We start from the raw sequence: 18,128 nt of genomic DNA on the forward strand, positions 1-18,128 counted from the left end.
TTTTAAAGCAATTTTATTTTATTTTATTTTATTTTATTTTATTTTATTTTATTTTATTTTATTCTGGAAAGAGAGAGAACACACGAGCAGGGGAGAGGGGCAGAGGGAGAGAGAGCATCTCAAGCAGGCTCCATACTCAGCACGAAGCCAGCTTCAGGGCTTGATCCCATGACCCGGGGATCATGACCTGAGCTGAAATCAAGAGTCAGACCCTCAATCAGCTGAGCACCCAGGTGCCCCTCCACCTGCTATTCTTATCATTGTACCTGTCTCTCGTAACACTTAACTAAATGTATATATTATATATATATGTATATTTTATGTTATATAAATTATATATAATTGTTTATGTATGCTGGTCACTTGTTCCCTATTTGCCTTGTCTTCTCCACTAGAATGTAAGCTTCATGAAGGCAGGGACCAAATCTGTTTGATGTGTTCCTGTGGACCCAATGCCGTGCATACACACAGCAGGCCCCGCGTGACTGAATGAATCTCATTTTTCTTTCCACATAGTCATTATAGGGATGGAAGCATCATTGCTGGGTTTGAAGTTGTGGGTTCCAGCAGCACATCTGAGCTGCTGTCAGCCATCGAACAGGTGGCTGAGAAGGTGAAGGCAGGCCTTCGCAAGCTGTTCCCAATAGAAGACAGCTCTTTCAGAGTATTTGGAAAAGGTACTACCCAATTCCCTTCCCTGGCTCAGGTTACGGGAGTCCTTTAATTAGTCGCTTACTTGTGTCTTCGGGGAGTAGATTGGAAATGTTTCTGATACAGGATTGTTCTAAGACTGACTTTCCATAGACACAGTCAGCCTTTCCCCCCTCACCATGATGAAACTCAGCTTCAGTGGACTATTTCGGTGCGATCTGGTCTCCAGTTCCCAGGGCAGACACTGTGGAAGATGGGCTTTTCAGCAGGCTGTGGTGGAAACGACTCAAACTCGTGACTGGTCACAATGTGAGAAGCTTTCAAAGGAACACACGTGCCACCCTGCCACGGCAACTGCTCCTCTTTTAACCGTATCATTACTACTTTGTTCCCTCGCTCCTGCAAGAGTTTCTGATTTTCTGACACTTCCTTGCAGAGTGAAACTCTTTCCTGAGAGTGATTGCACCCTGTCTTGTTTCCACCTGCGGCTTACTAGCTGATAGGCCATCAAAAGCAAGAGTGCTGGCCCCCCCAGCCAGCCTTGGGGAAGGCGCCAGAAAGGACAAAAGGGTACTGACAAGGCTGAAGCTGGGCATCAAGGACAGATTTCTACTCCTGAATTTTGCCTGGGTTTTGCCTCTGAAAACATGACTTCTAAAGCACTGCCGTATGGTTTATACGGCATGCCGGGATATTTAGACACTTTTCCTCTTTGTTTCCATTTTTTTCCCAGCCCAGTGTAACAGCATTGTCTTTGGATTTGGGTCCGGGAATGACGAGTACACTCTTCCCTGTAGCAGCGGCTACACTGGAAACATTACAGCCAGGTGCCAGCCCTCTGGGTGGCAGGTCCTCAGGGAGACATGTGTACACTCTCAGCTGGACGAACTGAAGAAGGTGAAGCGTGTCTGTCTCGTGTTTTGAATTTCACGGTGGGCATCCCCCAGTGAGCGTGGGCTAGGCGGTAGATAATATATCAATTTGTCTCAGTGGTTAGTGCACAGAGGTCGAGGGTGTTATCAGAGCCTGGCAACCCCAGGGAGTGTGGGCATGGGTAGCAGAGTCCAGGTGGAAGTCGAGAGAGTCAGAACAAGTCAGAGTTGATGTTTCTAGTGGGGAGGGTGCTGCAGAGGAATGAGTCAATGCTGAAGAGTTCTAAGATAGTAAAACAGCAACTAAACTGGCCTTAGAAGTCCAGAAAACCGGGGAAGCAAAGATCTAAGTGAAGGTGTGAGTCAGAAGCTGTAAACTCAGTACAAGTGAGAGGATCACACATCAGAAACCTGGGCAGGGACTGGGTCAGCCAGGGGTGAACCATATACAATGACAGAGCTGCAATGGATCTCAAGGGCCATCTGGCTTGTCAACCCATTTTTGTTGATCAGGAATTGAAAGACGAAGAGGCTAATGGTCCCTCTGGTAGCAATAGCACTGAACTAAAAACGTGATCACTTGATATCCAGTCCTAGACTATGACCTCCACGTGATGTTTCCTTAGAAAGCTTCAGGTCCTGAAGGCAAGGTGGATAGAAAGATGGAAGCAAATGGCGAGGGATTAGAACTCAAGGAAAAGAAAGAAGGGACTCTGAGATCAGTTCACAGACACTATTTTGCAAATAGATGTCCATATTGAGCACAACTTATCTCCCAGCCAGAGACCCTGCTGTTGTAGATGAAACTCAGAATGATCTTTCTCAGAAGAGTATAGAAAGTTTACTGCTTCCTTTCTGAGTTTTCTCATCTGCAAACTGGGGAGGGAGATTGGACCAGATGGCTTCTGGAGTCTATCCTTGTTCTTGCCTTCTCTACATCGGTTCCAGACAGGGACCATAGCTGGGACTAGTCCCCTCCAAGTGTGAGGGCAGGCAGATCCCAGGTGCTTTGAGTAGAGGACAGCACTGTCAGTTGAGGAGAGCAAAAAGGAAAACAGATGGGATCTGATTCCTGGGTTGACTTTGAACGGAAAGGAATATCCCTTCTTGGCTGCCTTTCAAGCTAGCTCAGTGTAGCGAAGGCAGAGGGGAGCCTGAAGGAAGAAGCAAAACTCCTGATCCAATGAAAAGTGTAGTCCTATCTCCACATCTGTCCTTTTGTCTTCTCATCCCACAAGGATTTCTCGGCATCGCATGGTGGATATAACATAGGACTTAGTGCCAGTAGAGCCTACCTTTCCACTTCCCGCTGTGTAGTTTGGAAAGTCACCAAATCTCACTGAATATCAGTTTCTGTATAATCAGGGTAAAAATGTATATGAAACACAAGCATTTTGTTGTTCTCTAGAACCTAACCATTTTTATTCCTAGAATTTCAGTATGATCGCAAGCAATGCCACTGAGGCAGCTATGTCATCCTTGGTGCGAAATCTTTCAGTCGTCATTCGGCAAAACCCATCAACTACAGCTGGCAATCTGGCTTCAGTGGTGTCCATTCTGGACAACGTCTTGTCTCTGTCACTGTCAAGTCATTTCAAGGTGTCCAATTCAACCATGGAGGTATGGTCTGCCTGTGCTAGAAGAACTCACTGTATTTTTTTTTTTAAGTTTATTTATTTAACCCGAGAGGTTGGGGACGGGGAGAGAGAGAGAGAGAGAGGGAAAGAAAGAATCCCTGATGTGGGGCATGGTCTCCTTAACTGTGAGATCATGACCTGAGCCTAAACCAAGAATGGGACACTTAACTGACGGAGTCACCTAGGCATGCTAAGAATTCACCTTAGGTGTGCTCCGTCTCTTAGGAAGAATGATAAAAGCCTGAGTTGAAGACCCACCATTGAAAAAGACCAAAGAGGGGCGTCTGGGTAACTCAGTCAGTTAAGCGTGGATTCTTGATTCTGGCTCAGGTCACAATCTCTCAGGCCCCACATCAGGCTCTGTGCTGACGGTGTGGAGGCTGCTTGAAATTTCCTCTCTCCTCTCTCTCTGCCCTTTCCCCACTCGTGTTCTCTCTCTCTCTCCCTCTCTCTCTCTCTCAAAATAATCTTTGGGAAAAAAAGACTGAAGAGTCATGTAACAAACAGTCTTTGTATGAGCTTTACTGCTTCCTCCACAGTGTACAATGAAGTCACGGGATTGATTATGTGAGTTCAAAGAGGGGCTGCCTCTAGGCAGGCTTAGAGGAAGGAATGAGCTTCTCCACTGTGTGGCACAGGTGCCAACTTTCTCCTGTCTTTGCAGTTATCTTTCCTGTGGCTAAAAGCTCTAATTTTAGTAGTATATATTTTAAGAACTCCCTCATTTTGACCGGGGAATTCAAGGTTTAGTTTGGATATTTAATTTTTTTTTTAACATTTATTTATTTATTTATTTATCTATTTATTTTATTTTTTTTTAACATTTATTTATTTTTGAGACAGAGAGAGACAGAGCATGAACGGGGGAGGGGCAGAGAGAGAGGGAGACACAGAATCGGAAGCAGGCTCCAGGCTCTGAGCCATCAGCCCAGAGCCAGACGCGGGCTCGAACTCACGGACCTCGAGATCCTGACCTGAGCTGAAGTCGGACGGACACTTAACCGACTGAGCCACCCAGGCGGCCCTGGTTTGGATATTTAAAAATTAGTTTAAGGGCACCTGGGAGGCTCAGTCGGTTAAGTGTCTGACCCTTGATTTGGCTCAGGTCATGATCTCATGGTTGTGAGATCGAGCCCCATATCAAGCACTAGGCTGGGCATGGAACCTGCTTAGGTTCTCTCTCTCTTCCTCTCCTTCTGCGCCTCCCCTTCGAGCGTGCACATGCTCTCTCTCTCTCAAAAACAAACAAACAAACAAATAAAAATTAGCTTAAAATTTATGCAGGTAAAACTTGCTTACTAAGAAATGCAAATAGACAAAAAATAATAATAAAGATATGTAATCTGGTCACCCTAGAATAGCCATTGCTTACATTTTAGGTATTACCTCAGTGCCTAGAAAATGACAAAATGACAAGTAGCACATAGAAGGTACTCAATAAATATTTCTTAACTAAATGTCCTTCCAACCATTTTGGATACATGCATTGTGTATGTTAAAGTACATAATATTTTACACAACTGGATTATAGAATGGATATGTCAGAGATGACATTAAATATAAATAGGTTAAACTCCCTGAATCAAAGGAAAGATGCTCAAAAAAAATTTTTTTAAAGCCTGGCTTTGTGCTGTTTACTAGAAGCCAGCTAAAACAAAATGACATAAAAAATTTAAAAATAAACTGAAGAGCACAGAGCAGGCAAACAGAAACCAAAAGAAGGCAGAGGTTCCAAGGGGCAGTACAAGAAGCATGCTATGGGACTCAGGGCCAGAAGCCACAGAGGGCCCATTTAGGGTGAGACTCAGAGTGACAACACCTGGGGCATTGACAATGCCTGGGAACCTGAGCCATAAGCCAGAGACACGGTCCACCTTTCAAGGGCTTGTTAGGAAAAGGAATCTCTTAAACTAAGACTGACACTTAAAACCCACAATAATTCCATGCTTCCTGGTTGCTTGTCCAGTTTTTAAGGATTTTTACTTTATATTCTCTTCTATTAAATGGTCATAAACACACATGGAATAAAACTTGAACGTCCATGACATGAATTTAGAACTTCTGATGTTAGCAAAAGAAACATAATGTTGGAGAGCAGTTCAAAATAACATCTTACTCCTTGAGCCTCAGCTGAACTATTAATAAGGCAGCCATGTTGGTCATCTCTGAGGACAGAAATGGGCCCTGCTGCAACCCACATCACAGGATTCTTTGTCAGCCATGCTGGATCCCCAGTGTGCATATGAATGCCCTGGGGAGATCACTCTGAGACTTATATGATTCTGCTGACCCAAGTTTCTTAACCCAAAGTTTCCACCGTGCAGAGCAACTAAGCTGATTATTGCTGATGAATTTGAATGTGGTCCTCAACCAAGTCAACTCTCTGGGCATTTGTACTATACTTTTTGAAAAAAAAAAAAACATTTTTTTTTTTGCATTATTTATTTTTGAGAGACAGAAAGAGGCAGAGCACGAGTGGGGGAGGGGCAGAGAGAGAAGGTGACACAGAATCCGAAGCAGGCTCCGGGCTCTGAGCTGACAGCACAGAGCCCGAGGCAGGGCTCGAACTCACAAACCATGAGATCATGACCTGAGCTGAAGTTGGATGCTCAACCGACTGAGCCACCCAGGTGCCCCTGCAATTGTAGTATACCTAATATTCTAATGACTCTCTGCTCTTAGTCCTCTGAACTGCTTATTCAAAATGCAAACCGACTTTCATCCTTGTATTTCAGGATGTCATCAGTATTGCTGACCACATCCTTAATTCAGCATCAGTAACCAACTGGACGGTGTTACTGCAGGAAGAACAGCATGCCAGCTCACGATTACTGGAGACACTGGAAAACATCAGCAGCCTCGTACCTTCGACAGCTCTGCCCCTGAGTTTCTCTCGGGAATTCATTCACTGGAGAGGGATTCCAGGGTCCCAAAGCCAACTTGAGATGGGTTACAGCTATGAGGCTAAAATATCGCCCCCAAATACTTCCATTCCCATCAGAGGCCATGTGTTAATTGGGTCAGACCAATTCCAGGGGTCCTTTCCAGAAACTATTATCAGCATGGCCTCGTTGACCCTGGGGAATATTCTATCCATTGCCAAAAATGGAAATGCTCAGGTCAATGGGCCAGTGATATCCACGGTTATCCAAAACTATTCCATAAATGAAATTTTCCTGGTTTTTCCCAAGACAGAGTCAAATCTGAGCCAGCCTCACTGTGTGTTTTGGGATTTCAGGCATTTGCAATGGAACAATGCGGGCTGCCACCTAGTGAATGAAACTCCAGACACGGTGACGTGCCAATGTACTCACCTGACCTCCTTCTCCATACTGATGTCACCCTTAGTCCCCCCTGCCATCATCCCCTTTGTGAAATGGATCACTTTTGTGGGACTGGGCATCTCCATCGGAAGTCTCACCTTATGCCTAATCATTGAAGCTCTATTTTGGAAGCAGGTCAAGAAAAACCAAACTTCCTACACGCGCCATATTTGCATGGTGAACATAGCCTTGTGCCTCCTGATTGCTGATGTTTGGTTTATCGTTGCTGCCACTGCAGACTCCACAGTAAGCTTTTCTGGAGTCTGCATAGCTGCAGTGTTTTTTATGCACTTTTTCTACCTCTCCTTGTTCTTTTGGATGCTCATGCTTGGCATCCTGCTAGCTTATCGGATCCTCTTTGTGTTCCATCATGTGGGCCTGCATTTGATGATGGCTTTCGGGTTCTGCCTGGGCTATGGGTGCCCTCTCATCATATCTGTCGTCACCATTGCCGTCACACAACCTGGCAATGGCTATGAAAGGAAAGACGTGTGTTGGCTTAATTGGTCTGATAAAAGCAAACCCCTCTTGGCCTTTGCTGTTCCTGCACTGACTATTGTGGCTGTGAATTTGGTTGTGGTGCTATTAGTTCTCACAAAGCTCTGGAGGCCCACTGTTGGAGAAAGGCCGAGTCAGGACAACAAGGCCACTATTGTCCGCATGGGGAAGAGCCTCCTCATCCTGACCCCTCTGCTGGGGCTCACCTGGGGCTTTGGCATAGGAACAATAGTGGACAACCGGAATCTGGCTTGGCATGTTATTTTTGCATTACTCAATGCATTCCAGGTAAGAACAATAAGAATAACTTCTTATATCATCAGGTGATGGGAATAATTATAGAGAACTGAGGTTGGTGATACCACTCTGGAGGCTATCTCCTCTCCCGGCCCGACCAGGTCTGTAAACCAACACTGCCTAGGAACAGTGAATAGAAAACAAACAAACAAAAGGATCCATATTTTCCAAGAGTTATTCTTATACTGAAGCAGAATATTAGACTTCTTCAGTAATCCATCCCAGGATTTTAATTTTTGAGAGAGAGACAGAGCGTGAGTGGCAGAGGAGCAGAGAGAGAGGGAGACATAGAATCTGAAGCAGCTTCCAGGCTCTGAGCCGTCAGCACAGAGCCCGATGCGGGGCTCAAACTCGTGAACCATGAGATCACAACCCGAGCCGAAGTCGGACACAACCGACTGAAGTCACCCCAGGCACCCCTCCATCCCAGGATTTGAAATCTGTTTGAGTCCATATAGCTAACGTTAATCCCTCTTGCTGCTGACTCAGTCCCCTTTCTCTTGGGCAGACCTCTCTGCAAAAGCACACAGGGAAAGGGAAAGAAATCAAGAGTGATTGTTGACTCTGCATGGTGTAAAGGAAGTCTCTAGAGCTTGACAGAGCAGGACCTGGCAAACTGTAGCCAGCTCTGTTTTTGTAAATAAAGTTTTATTGGAAGACAGCCACACCAGTTTGTTTAGATACGGTCTGCGGCTGCTTTCTTTACACTGGCAAAGCTGAGCAGTTGCGATAGTATGACCTGCAAAGCCTAAAACATGTCCTCTCTGGCTTTTTCCAGAAAAAGTTGGCCTACCCCTGCTGCAAAGCATGGGTTTTACATTCCACAACCAGAGAGTGGTCAGAGAGTAGGTAGACAAAGTAATCTTTAGGATTTGATGAGTCTGGAAGAGAGCCTTTAATCCTGGTTTGACAAAAATTTGCTGGTCCCCTCTGGACAATGATTCGGGAAGGTGGTGGTTAAACATTTGAGCTCTGTACTTAAAGAGGTCTCAGCTCAAACATGTCACGTTATCAACTGTGACCCATAAAAAATTATTTAATCTCTCTTTCAATTCTTTCATCTGTTAAACGGATAATATCATTACCTGTATCATAAAGTAGATGTGAAGATTAAATGGCATAAGTTAGCTCTTAGCACAGTGCCTGGCACATAGCAGATGCTAATACGTCTTCTAAAAGCGAGTGGTTTTCCACCTATGTTAGCATACTGGTGAATGTTTTCAGTGGTGGGACAGTTGGCAAACCTCGAAAGCACGGACCTAATGGTGACGGGCTTAGGGAGCTCCTGTTGAGGGCAGACCCATGGTGATATGCTGTGTGAACAGGCACCAGTTGAGGGTGCTCTGACAGGGAAGAGGATTCCAAGGTACAAGAAAGCCTCTTCCAGGGGTTCCCCAAGGGTGGACTTGATGGAAAGGGTGCAGATAAAGGTCCTCCATTTGATCTTAGGGTTGGACCTCAATGCCCACTGCCGTCATAAATGTTTAGTCAATGTTTATTTAATGCCTATTCTAAAGAAAGACTAAGATATAGAGGCAAATGGAAGTGATTTGTATTGGGTTTAGGATGACACAAGGGGGAAAAGAAATCTCGGCATGCATTTAAAACTTTATTCACTCACTTCTTTATACATTCGACACAAACATTTTTGAGGGCTTGTGTTATGCCAGGCATTGGGGAGTGACCCAGGGTCCTTGCCTTCAAGGAGCCCGCTGTCTAGTAGGAAGACAGACAAGAAAGCAACTTCCATGTTGGGTGATAGAATAATATTACATATCAGTGCTTCATTTTTCTGGAAAAGATAAGACCATGCACGTGATCTATTCTTTTTTTTTTTTTTTTTTTTAGGGCTTTTTCATCTTATGTTTTGGAATGCTCTGGGATAGTAAGGTATGTGTGTTCATTTCTCTCTTTATCTCTTTCTTCTTCTAATCCAGGCATCCAACCCAATAAGATTTCTGGGCTTTTATTCACAATAGAGGTGAGACCCTGGGTACTTTTGTAATCAAATTCTATAATTTTATAAAAGGCAGACTCAGGAAGACTCAGTGGAAATACTCACCTCTGATAAAAAAAACTATATAGAACTGATCACAACATATAATGTGAACATTGTAGACAAAAAAGGGAAATTGTTTTTACTTTTCATTTTGCTGCTTTTATCCACCGTTTCGCAGTCATTGAAGAGCGGAAGTACTTTCAGGAAGGTTGAATTTTCTGTTTCTCCTCGATTAAATGTATGCATTTACTTACAACATGCTGAAAGAAGTATCTCCTCCCATATTTCTAGAGTTTTATATGGTAAATATTAAATAGCCTTTAACATTAAATAAAAGCTCTAATGAAGGACAACCAATGTGAGCAAAAGATTATAGAAAAAATTTTATATCAACTTGTTTCATTATTTTGCCCAAGCTTTGAGCAAGTCTGTTGAGAGACGTAAAGACAGTAAGCTAAGCGATACGGACTTTGTTTTAATAAGAAGATAAGAATATTTTATAATTAGCACAATTTTAGCACATACACAAAATCCCTGTTTACAGAGAAGCAATTTGCTGTTCCTGAGGAGACTAAATAATTCTCTTAATGGCATCATTCACATGGTCAGGAAAGTCTTTACTTCAAAGATAAATTTCAACTTAGCAATTATTATAAATTACTATTTGCCTAGGATCTGAATTATGACAGCTTTTGGTACTGTTGTTCTTTGTTGAATCTTAGATTTATTTATAGGTAAAGCAAACAAATATAACAAATCCTTTCATCAGATAGTCATGGTTAAGGTCTATTAAGCGCTTCTGGGAAATACCTCTAGTAAACAACAATTCCAATCTGTAGTTTTGTTCTGGATTTGTCTTTTGTGATTGAATATGTGCCTGTCTTCAATATTTCTTTGTTGCCTTATAGCTGCGACAATTGCTGTTCAACAAATTGACTCCTTTAAGCTCTCAGAAGCAAGCATCAAAGGTAATCATCTGCTGCCATGAGTCCAATGCCTGAAGTTCCGGTTTCATACTTTTCTCTGTGTGCCGTTTTACAGCAAGCCCACTTTTGCATAACCTCTTGAGTTTCTGGCACCATTATATTTCTGTTATCTGGCATGGTTCCTAGCACAGCGTCAATACTCATAAAGTTGAGTGAGTGAGACAATGAATGAGTGAATGAATGAATGAGTGTATAAATGAGTGAATGAGAAGGCAGGGAAAGTTACAAAGATGTTCAAGCACTGAGGTCTGTGGGTGTTCTTGTGGGCAACTACCTTACAGCAATCATTTGCTTTAGTCTGACTTGTCTGCCAATATCTAGAGTCAGTGAGACCCTTTTCTCTGAATGACTTTCTGGACCTCCTGTAGACCATTTTGCTTTCATAAAAGTAAACGGTGAAGTCCTTGATTAACTTCTAATATGTGAAATGTCCTCTCTGAGTTTTCCCTCTTAAGTGGGTATAACTGTCTCTTGCAACTGTAGCTCTTAAATCTACAAACGGAGACATTTGTATGGCAACAAAGGATTCCTGTTTCATTCTTTGCCATGATAGTGCAATCCATTTAAGGAGAATATAGTAGGAACAAACGCCTTTGTGTTCATATTTTGTATTTTTGAAGTCAATTTAGTCTTTTGCTTTTCAGCAAAACACTGAAGGCCTTTCAGAACGAGCTCTAAAGCAGAGATTTTTGTGTTTGATAGAAGTCAGCTGACTTAAGTCGATGTAAACCTACATGGTGTTTAGAGATTTTTATAAGGGACAAGATAATCTTTTGAAATAATAATAGTAAAAAAAAAAAAAAAGCCCAACTGTGAAGAAATTAACCTTTGACCTTAAAATTTTTCCCTGGCTCTGCATTTCCTAGTACCGGAAATTGCTGTGAGTTAGGGATTGGTGGCCCGTGAGAGCATACCTGCCCTGTATTTCTGACTCAGTAACCAATTGGCTGAATGATTTTAGGAAAGTCACATGGTACCTTTTGGTTTTAATTTTTGTTTCAACTGTTAATATTAACTGTTGGGCTGGTCACGCAAAGCAGAAGTTCTGACTTTCTGTGATTTTGAGTTTATGTCTTGAAGAACCAAACTCTTCAACCAGAAAATGTGAAACTAATAAATCACTCACTATTCTTCAGAAAAAGAGGGAGCTACAGCATATGTGACTGCATTATAGAAAGACCTGAAGTTAACAAGGTAACACAGGACACCCCCCACCCCACCAAGCAGGAAGTCAGAATTTTTCTCATTTGAAAACCAAAGAGAGAAAAACACCCCAACATAAATTAAAACGAAAACAAAAGTAAGGATGCCTGACAGTGTTTTCTCTCCCTGTTTCAAATGTAAAGTGTTGACACTGGTCAGCAGGCAGCTGTGGTCACTGAGGCATCTTGTGGATTTGTACTCCTTTTCCAATGTCATTTTTTTTAATTTTTTTTTTTTACGTTTTATTTATTTTTGAGAGAGGGAGAGACAGAGCATGAACAGGGGAGGGTCAGAGAGAGGGAGACACAGAATCTGAAACAGGCTCCAGGCTCCGAGCTGTCAGCCCAGAGCCCGACGCGGGGCTCGAACTCACGGACCGCGAGATCGTGACCTGAGCCGAAGTCGGCTGCTTAACCGACTGAGCCATCCAGGTGCCCCTCCAATGTCATTTTAAAATCAGATGACAAAAGTGGGACTTTGTTTTCGGGTTAGGTGGCTCACTGGCTTTAAAATAAATGTATATTTGGCAGAATAGAAGATGGGTGTTCGTAATTTCCCAAGGCTCATGGAGACCCATGGTGTCCCTTTTAATTTCATCACAAATCACCACCATTTCCTCACTTAGACATTATGTAAATTGATGACATTGATCATTGGGATCATGGGGTGCAGGAGTGTGGCTAGATTTTGTCCTTACCGGAGAGCCACTCCCCTTGTGTCAGCAACTGAGCAGTGGGCATGGGCCAGGTATTAGGCATCCCCTCCCCTCTAAAATGTTCCTGCAAAGGGAGAAGCCACCACTTGCTATGGGTGAGAAAGCACTGCCCCCTCCAGCTGTGACATGCATTGTTTTTACCCTCATCTATTGGCTGTTGCTAAAGTCAATGATATTCAGCTACAGGAAGACTGATATGTATGCCTTGCAAAGAGTTGCAATATGCCTGGAGGAGAAGAGTGGATCAAGAGGGGTGAGGAAGAGGTATTGTGTTACAAGTTAAGCTGAAGTCACATTTAAATGCTGAGGAAGTTTGAATGTAAAACAGGAACCCAGATTTACCCCGGTTGAGGAATGAGAAGGGGAGGAAAAGATACCTCTGTGGGAATGTTCCTGCAAGAAACTCGTAGTGAGAGAAAAGAGAGTGAGGGTGGAAAGCAGACGCAGACTCAGGACAGCAGTGATGGTAGAGCTGAGTCACGAGGATGTGAGCAAGTCCATATGCTGGGAGGGATGAGCCAGCAAAGATAGTCTGAAGACAAATGGGGGTTGGGAAGGATGACTGAAGGAAGAAGATTCTTGGGAAGGCACATGGAATAGCTCGACTTAAGACAGAGGGGTCAGACTCTTCCCTGGACACAGGAAGCATCAGTTTGATGCAGATAGAGCAACGTGTGCAGATTGGGTCAGGGGGTGAGAGAATTCAGACCTGGATACTTTTTTGTTTTGTTTTGTTTTTACAGTAGGAGAAAAGGCTATCCAATAAGAGATGGAAAAATGGATGGCAAAATAAGGGTCTTAAAAGGGCAGTGAAATTTGGGTTGTTGGCTGAAAGGAATGAAAGTAGCCCACAGTGTTCTCCACAAGGACCATCCCTCAAGCCGCCATGACACTGTATGGACCCGTGGTGCAGTTTCTCTCAAATCCTTGCTGAGGGCTCAGGGACCCTTCTTGGCCCTTCCATCGTCTCTAGCCATGTTCTCTGCAACTCTTCGCCAAGAGGCAGACACTGGTGGCCCCTACAGAATTTCCCTCCAGAGAGAAGATATTTAATTATTTATGGTTCCAATGATTCAGGTCCTTTTATTTGACCAAGAGCTTAACCCCATATATTCACATGTCTGAAGAGGCTGCTTTACCCCAGACCATGTAGAATCCCTGAGTGTGTTGAAATCTAAGCAATCTAAGATTCTTCTCTCTCTATGGGGCAGGATGCAGTTTTAAAAACAATGATAATGACCATAGAATTTTTCTTTAGTATATGTTTACTAAGTCCTGAATCTAGAAAATCAGTTATTATGCTTTGGAACTTTCAGACATTTCTCATTCCTCTCTCTATGATAATTTTTTTTCCAGAGCTCAATGTGGGGTAGCAGCTTCTATATTTCCATGAAAATCAGGAGCTATCACTGGGTTGCCCACTGCATATAACAAGAACCTTTTTTCTTCCATCTTGATTTAGCTTCCTCATGATATGGACAGTGATAGAAAATGGATCTTATTCTTTCTAATATTCCTGGTGCCTAACATAGTGTCTAGCATACAGTGGTACTCAATAGGAGATGTTAAATTGATGAATAAATCAACTGGTGAGTGGAAAAGGATACAGTGTATCTTAACACATTTACCTTTCCCCATAAGAACATATTCTTCATTTTAAAAATTTGATTTCAGTGAGATAATTCAGTTTTCAAATTTTTGAACTCTATTTAGCCTCTGCAGCAGTTGCTAAAGGATTATTCACAAAGGAATTTGAATGCTAAGATGAGTGAGAATAAGGCAAAGTTTTATTTGAGACCATTTTTATAGAACTATTGTTTTTCCCCCCTGGGGTTTCTTTTCTAGTGATACATGTGTGAACCAAAGAAATGTAAGCATAGACATGAAAAAAGATAATGCCTTCTTTATTTTATTTATTTATTTTAATGTTTATTTTTGAGAGAGAGAGATAGAGTATGAGCAGGAGAGGTGCCGAGAGAGAGGGAGACACAGAATCTGAAGCAGGTTCCAGGCCCTGAGCTGTCAGCACAGAGCCCAACATGGGGACCCACGAGCTGTGAGATCATGACCCGAGCTGAAGTTGGACACTTAACCGACTGAGCCACCCAGGCACCCCAATAATGCCCTCTTTAAAACTTCTTTCTGGTTTGGGGCTCCTGGGTGGCTCAGTCAGTTGAGCGTCCGACTTCGGCTCAGGTCATGATCTCACAGCTCGTGAGTTCGAGCCCCGTGTCGGGCTCTGTGCTGACAGCTCGGAGCCTGGAGCCTGCTTCGGATTCTGTGTCTCCCTCTCTCTCTGCCCCTAATCCGCTCACATTCTGTCTCTTTCAAAAACAAACATTAAAAAAAATTAAACAAAAAAAACCTTCTTTCTGGTTTGTTGTCAGAAGTTGTGAGAATATACAGGAACACAAGATTCACTTAGAAATAAGTCCTTAGGGGGCGCCTGGGTGGCGCAGTCGGTTAAGCGTCCGACTTCAGCCAGGTCACGATCTCGCGGTCCGTGAGTTCAAGCCCCGCGTCAGGCTCTGGGCTGACAGCTCAGAGCCTGGAGCCTGTTTCCGATTCTGTGTCTCCCTCTCTCTCTGCCCCTCCCCCGTTCATGCTCTGTCTCTCTCTGTCCCAAAAATAAATAAAAACGTTGAAAAAAAAATTAGAAATAAGTCCTTAGGCATTTTAAAAAGATTAAAGCAGGAGAAAGCGTAAGAAAGGAGTACTCTAATAAAACAGAATAGTGCACCATGTAAATGGAGTAAAGGTTCACTAATGACATTAAGATGTCGGAAATGCAGAGCATCACTAAACGAATAGAATTAATTTCCGAATGACTTGTTTTTCTTTTATGCAGCAGAACTCAACAGATGTATCTGCCAAACCCAAATTCCCCAAGCCTTTCAACCCACTGCAACACAAAGGTGAGTTAACAATAAGCCAAAGGTTAATAAAAAATAGAAGAAAGAATATGAATATATCACATGAGGAAAATTGAAGGGGTACTTTTAAAAACCTCAGGTGGGAAGTATAGGAATATGAGCTGGTCATATGTCTGAAGTTCATCTGAATGGTGCTCAGGGCTGACCGAACATTGTTAGGGATTTGAGGGTCATGGAGACCCATGGTGTCCCTTTTAATTTCATCACAAATTACCACCATTTCCTCACTTAGACATTATGTAAATTGATGACATTGATCACTGGGGTCATGGGGTGCAGGAGTGTGGCTAGATGAACACCAATTTTGTCCTTACCGGAGAGTCACTCCCCTTGTGTCAGCAACCGAGCAGTGGGCATGGGCCAGGTATTAGGCATCCCCTCCCCTCTAAAATGTTCCTGCAAAGGGAGAAGCCACCACTTGCTATGGGTGAGAAAGCACTGTCCCCTCCAGCTGTGACATGCATTGTTTTTACCCTCATCTATTGGCTGTTGCTAAAGTCAATGATATTCAGCTACAGGAAGACTGATATGTATGCCTTGCAAAGAGTTGCAATATGCCTGGAGGAGAAGAGTGGATCAAGAGGGGTGAGGAAGAGGTATTGTGTTACAAGTTAAGCTGAAGTCACATTTAAATGCCCAAGTCTAGGGGCGCCTGGGTGGCGCAGTCGGTTAAGCGTCCGACTTCAGCCAGGTCACGATCTCGCGGTCGGTGAGTTCGAGCCCCACGTCAGGCTCTGGGCTGATGGCTCAGAGCCTGGAGCCTGTTTCCGATTCTGTGTCTCCCTCTCTCTCTGCCCCTCCCCCGTTCATGCTCTGTCTCTCTCTGTCCCAAAAATAAATAAACGTTGAAAAAAAAAATTTAAAAAATAAAAAAATAAAAAAATAAATGCCCAAGTCTCACTACATGTTAAATTAGGTTAATATCTTTATGAGGGCAGAGAAATGGGCCACTCACGTTAGATTCTAAGAAAAATTATTTGAATTCCAAATAAAGTTTAGATGTTTGAACTTGAAAAGACTTCCCTCCCCAAATGTCCAGTGTGCCCACCCAGAAACCTTGGGTCCTGTTATCAGTGTCACCAACCAGCCTGCGTGTTGTTTACAAATCTCTTAACCTTTTTGGATGTTTGTCCCTCGTCAGTAATATGAAAAACCTAAGAGACCACAAAGTTTCCTTCTAGCAATTACATTTGATGATCTCACACCTACTTTATCTCATCTCTCAGCCGTATCTGAAAGCTGTGGTGCTTCTCTTCTCAAATGAGAGATGTCTGATGAACGCAAGTCTCTTGGGAATTAATGAAAATGTGGCTGCCTATCAGCCAACTACATTCTGTAGCTTTCCCTATCATCTTTCCGGAGCTGTCCAGAGTTGTAAGGACCTGGCTAGGCATATTTTCATTTTGGTCTCATGCTTGATTCCGACATAGAAGCAGTAACTCTTATTGTCTCTTTCCTCTCCTAGGCATTTATGCTCTTTCCCATACTGGAGAATCGTCAAATGACATCATGCTAACCCAGTTTTTATCAACTGAGTAAGGCTGCGAACCATAAAATCAAGGGAAATTTTTGGTGCAACTTGACATTTAGAACTAAATGTCAGTGAAAAAATTAGCACAATATTAGATGGAATTTTCTGATGTGGGCATCTGGAATAAAATGAGAAGGTTTCAGCAGCTCTATCCCTGCTCTTTTTATCTTCATTTAAACGGAACCATTTATTTCCATGTGGTTTGACTCAAAGGAATTGCTTCATAAACGTAGGAAAGTAGGTTTTATTAGAAGCTGCGTCCGTTGTACCAGCTTTTCACTGCCACAGACTGCAGTTTCCTTTTTCATGAAATAGCATTATTCTTGTCACATTCCCAGGCATCTGAACTGCAGTCAGAAACCGTCACGAAATCACCTGAGATAAATGGATGGCCCACGTTCGCTTCCTATCAAAAAGTCATTGGCGCAAATTTCCTAGGGGAGAGGCATTTCCCTCCCAAATTTTCCAGTTGGATTTTATCCTTTTTTTTTCTTTTTTAGGTTCAGTCACTTACCTTTGAAACTCATTCAGAAATAAAATGAAAAAATTCTATTTCACACAGCTTTGTAGCCATTAGTTGGGAAGTATAATGATATGATTTTATACGTAAGGCAGTGTTTTTCAGTCTACACCTTGTAATTTCATCTGGCCCCCAGTCCAGTGAAGTGAGATGTCCAGGAAGATCTAAAGCAGAGATGAGGAAACACATGTTCAACGAGGTGGAGATTGTGTAGCCAGTAAAGGGGTACTGAGGGCTTTTAGGACTTTTGGTTCCTAGTCCAGTTCTATGGCCCATAACAGCCTTAGAAATGACCTTCAACCTTAACAATACTTATAAGGTCAGATATGAGTTTCATTACTCCCAGAATTCTTTCGATGTAAGAGGCAAATTGAGGGAGAGTTTGGTTGTCACCTTCCGGGGAGATACCCTAACACATCCTGGTTTTCTTTTTTTTTTTTTTTCCTGGTTTTCTTTCATAACCACTGTGAGTACTTTTGGGGTTGTTTACATGTACGGCCAATGCCACTTTCAGATGAGACAGAGAGCAGCAGGTGGACAGACACCACACAAAGTGACATTTCCTTTCCATACTTTCACCCCCTGGGCTCGCCAGTGTTTCAACCCTGGCCACTGGGCCCAGAAAGACTGAGCCTTATCTGACTCGTCCCTGCTTCTAGAAATCTTAGACATCCTAAAAATCTGCAAGGGCAGATTTCTTTCAACAATAATTGTGATGACGATGGTGCTGGTGACGATAATGGTAAGAGGTCAAAGAAGAAGAAGCAACATTCATAGACTGCTCACTCCCTGCCAGGCACTAAGTGCCTTGCATATGTTAACTCTTAATCTTCACAAGAAGCTTGGGAGTGGGGAACATTACTGTCCCTGGTTTACAGCAGCAGAAACGAAGGCACAAAGGGGAAATAATGTGAGCAGGGCAACACGGATGATGAATAGCCGTTATACATATAATAGTCGTGG

The 18,128-nt window shown here is 43.0% G+C and overlaps 1 protein-coding gene across 2 annotated transcripts in view; it reads left to right on the top strand.

The window, feature by feature from the left end:
• The window catches only part of ADGRF1 (adhesion G protein-coupled receptor F1), a 28,056-nt gene extending 11,302 nt beyond the window's left edge, over positions 1-16,754 (top strand). Inside the window, exons 7-14 of one of the 2 annotated variants that reach the window (XM_047101232.1) lie at positions 517-677; positions 1,385-1,548; positions 2,955-3,143; positions 5,896-7,269; positions 9,127-9,168; positions 10,186-10,245; positions 15,030-15,096; positions 16,580-16,754. In XM_047101232.1, coding sequence (XP_046957188.1) covers positions 517-677; positions 1,385-1,548; positions 2,955-3,143; positions 5,896-7,269; positions 9,127-9,168; positions 10,186-10,245; positions 15,030-15,096; positions 16,580-16,653 — 2,131 coding nt within the window. In that variant the 3' untranslated portion in view covers positions 16,654-16,754. The remainder of the gene's footprint in view (positions 1-516; positions 678-1,384; positions 1,549-2,954; positions 3,144-5,895; positions 7,270-9,126; positions 9,169-10,185; positions 10,246-15,029; positions 15,097-16,579) is intronic. The other variant, XM_047101233.1, reaches the window with a different exon arrangement.
• The last annotated feature ends 1,374 nt before the right edge of the window (positions 16,755-18,128 follow it).

This window comes from Lynx rufus, unplaced genomic scaffold (assembly GCF_022079265.1).
Source record: "Lynx rufus isolate CCGP_SWC_20201006 ecotype Redwood Valley unplaced genomic scaffold, mLynRuf1.p SCAF_6, whole genome shotgun sequence".
NCBI classification, from domain to species: Eukaryota; Metazoa; Chordata; class Mammalia; order Carnivora; family Felidae; genus Lynx; species Lynx rufus.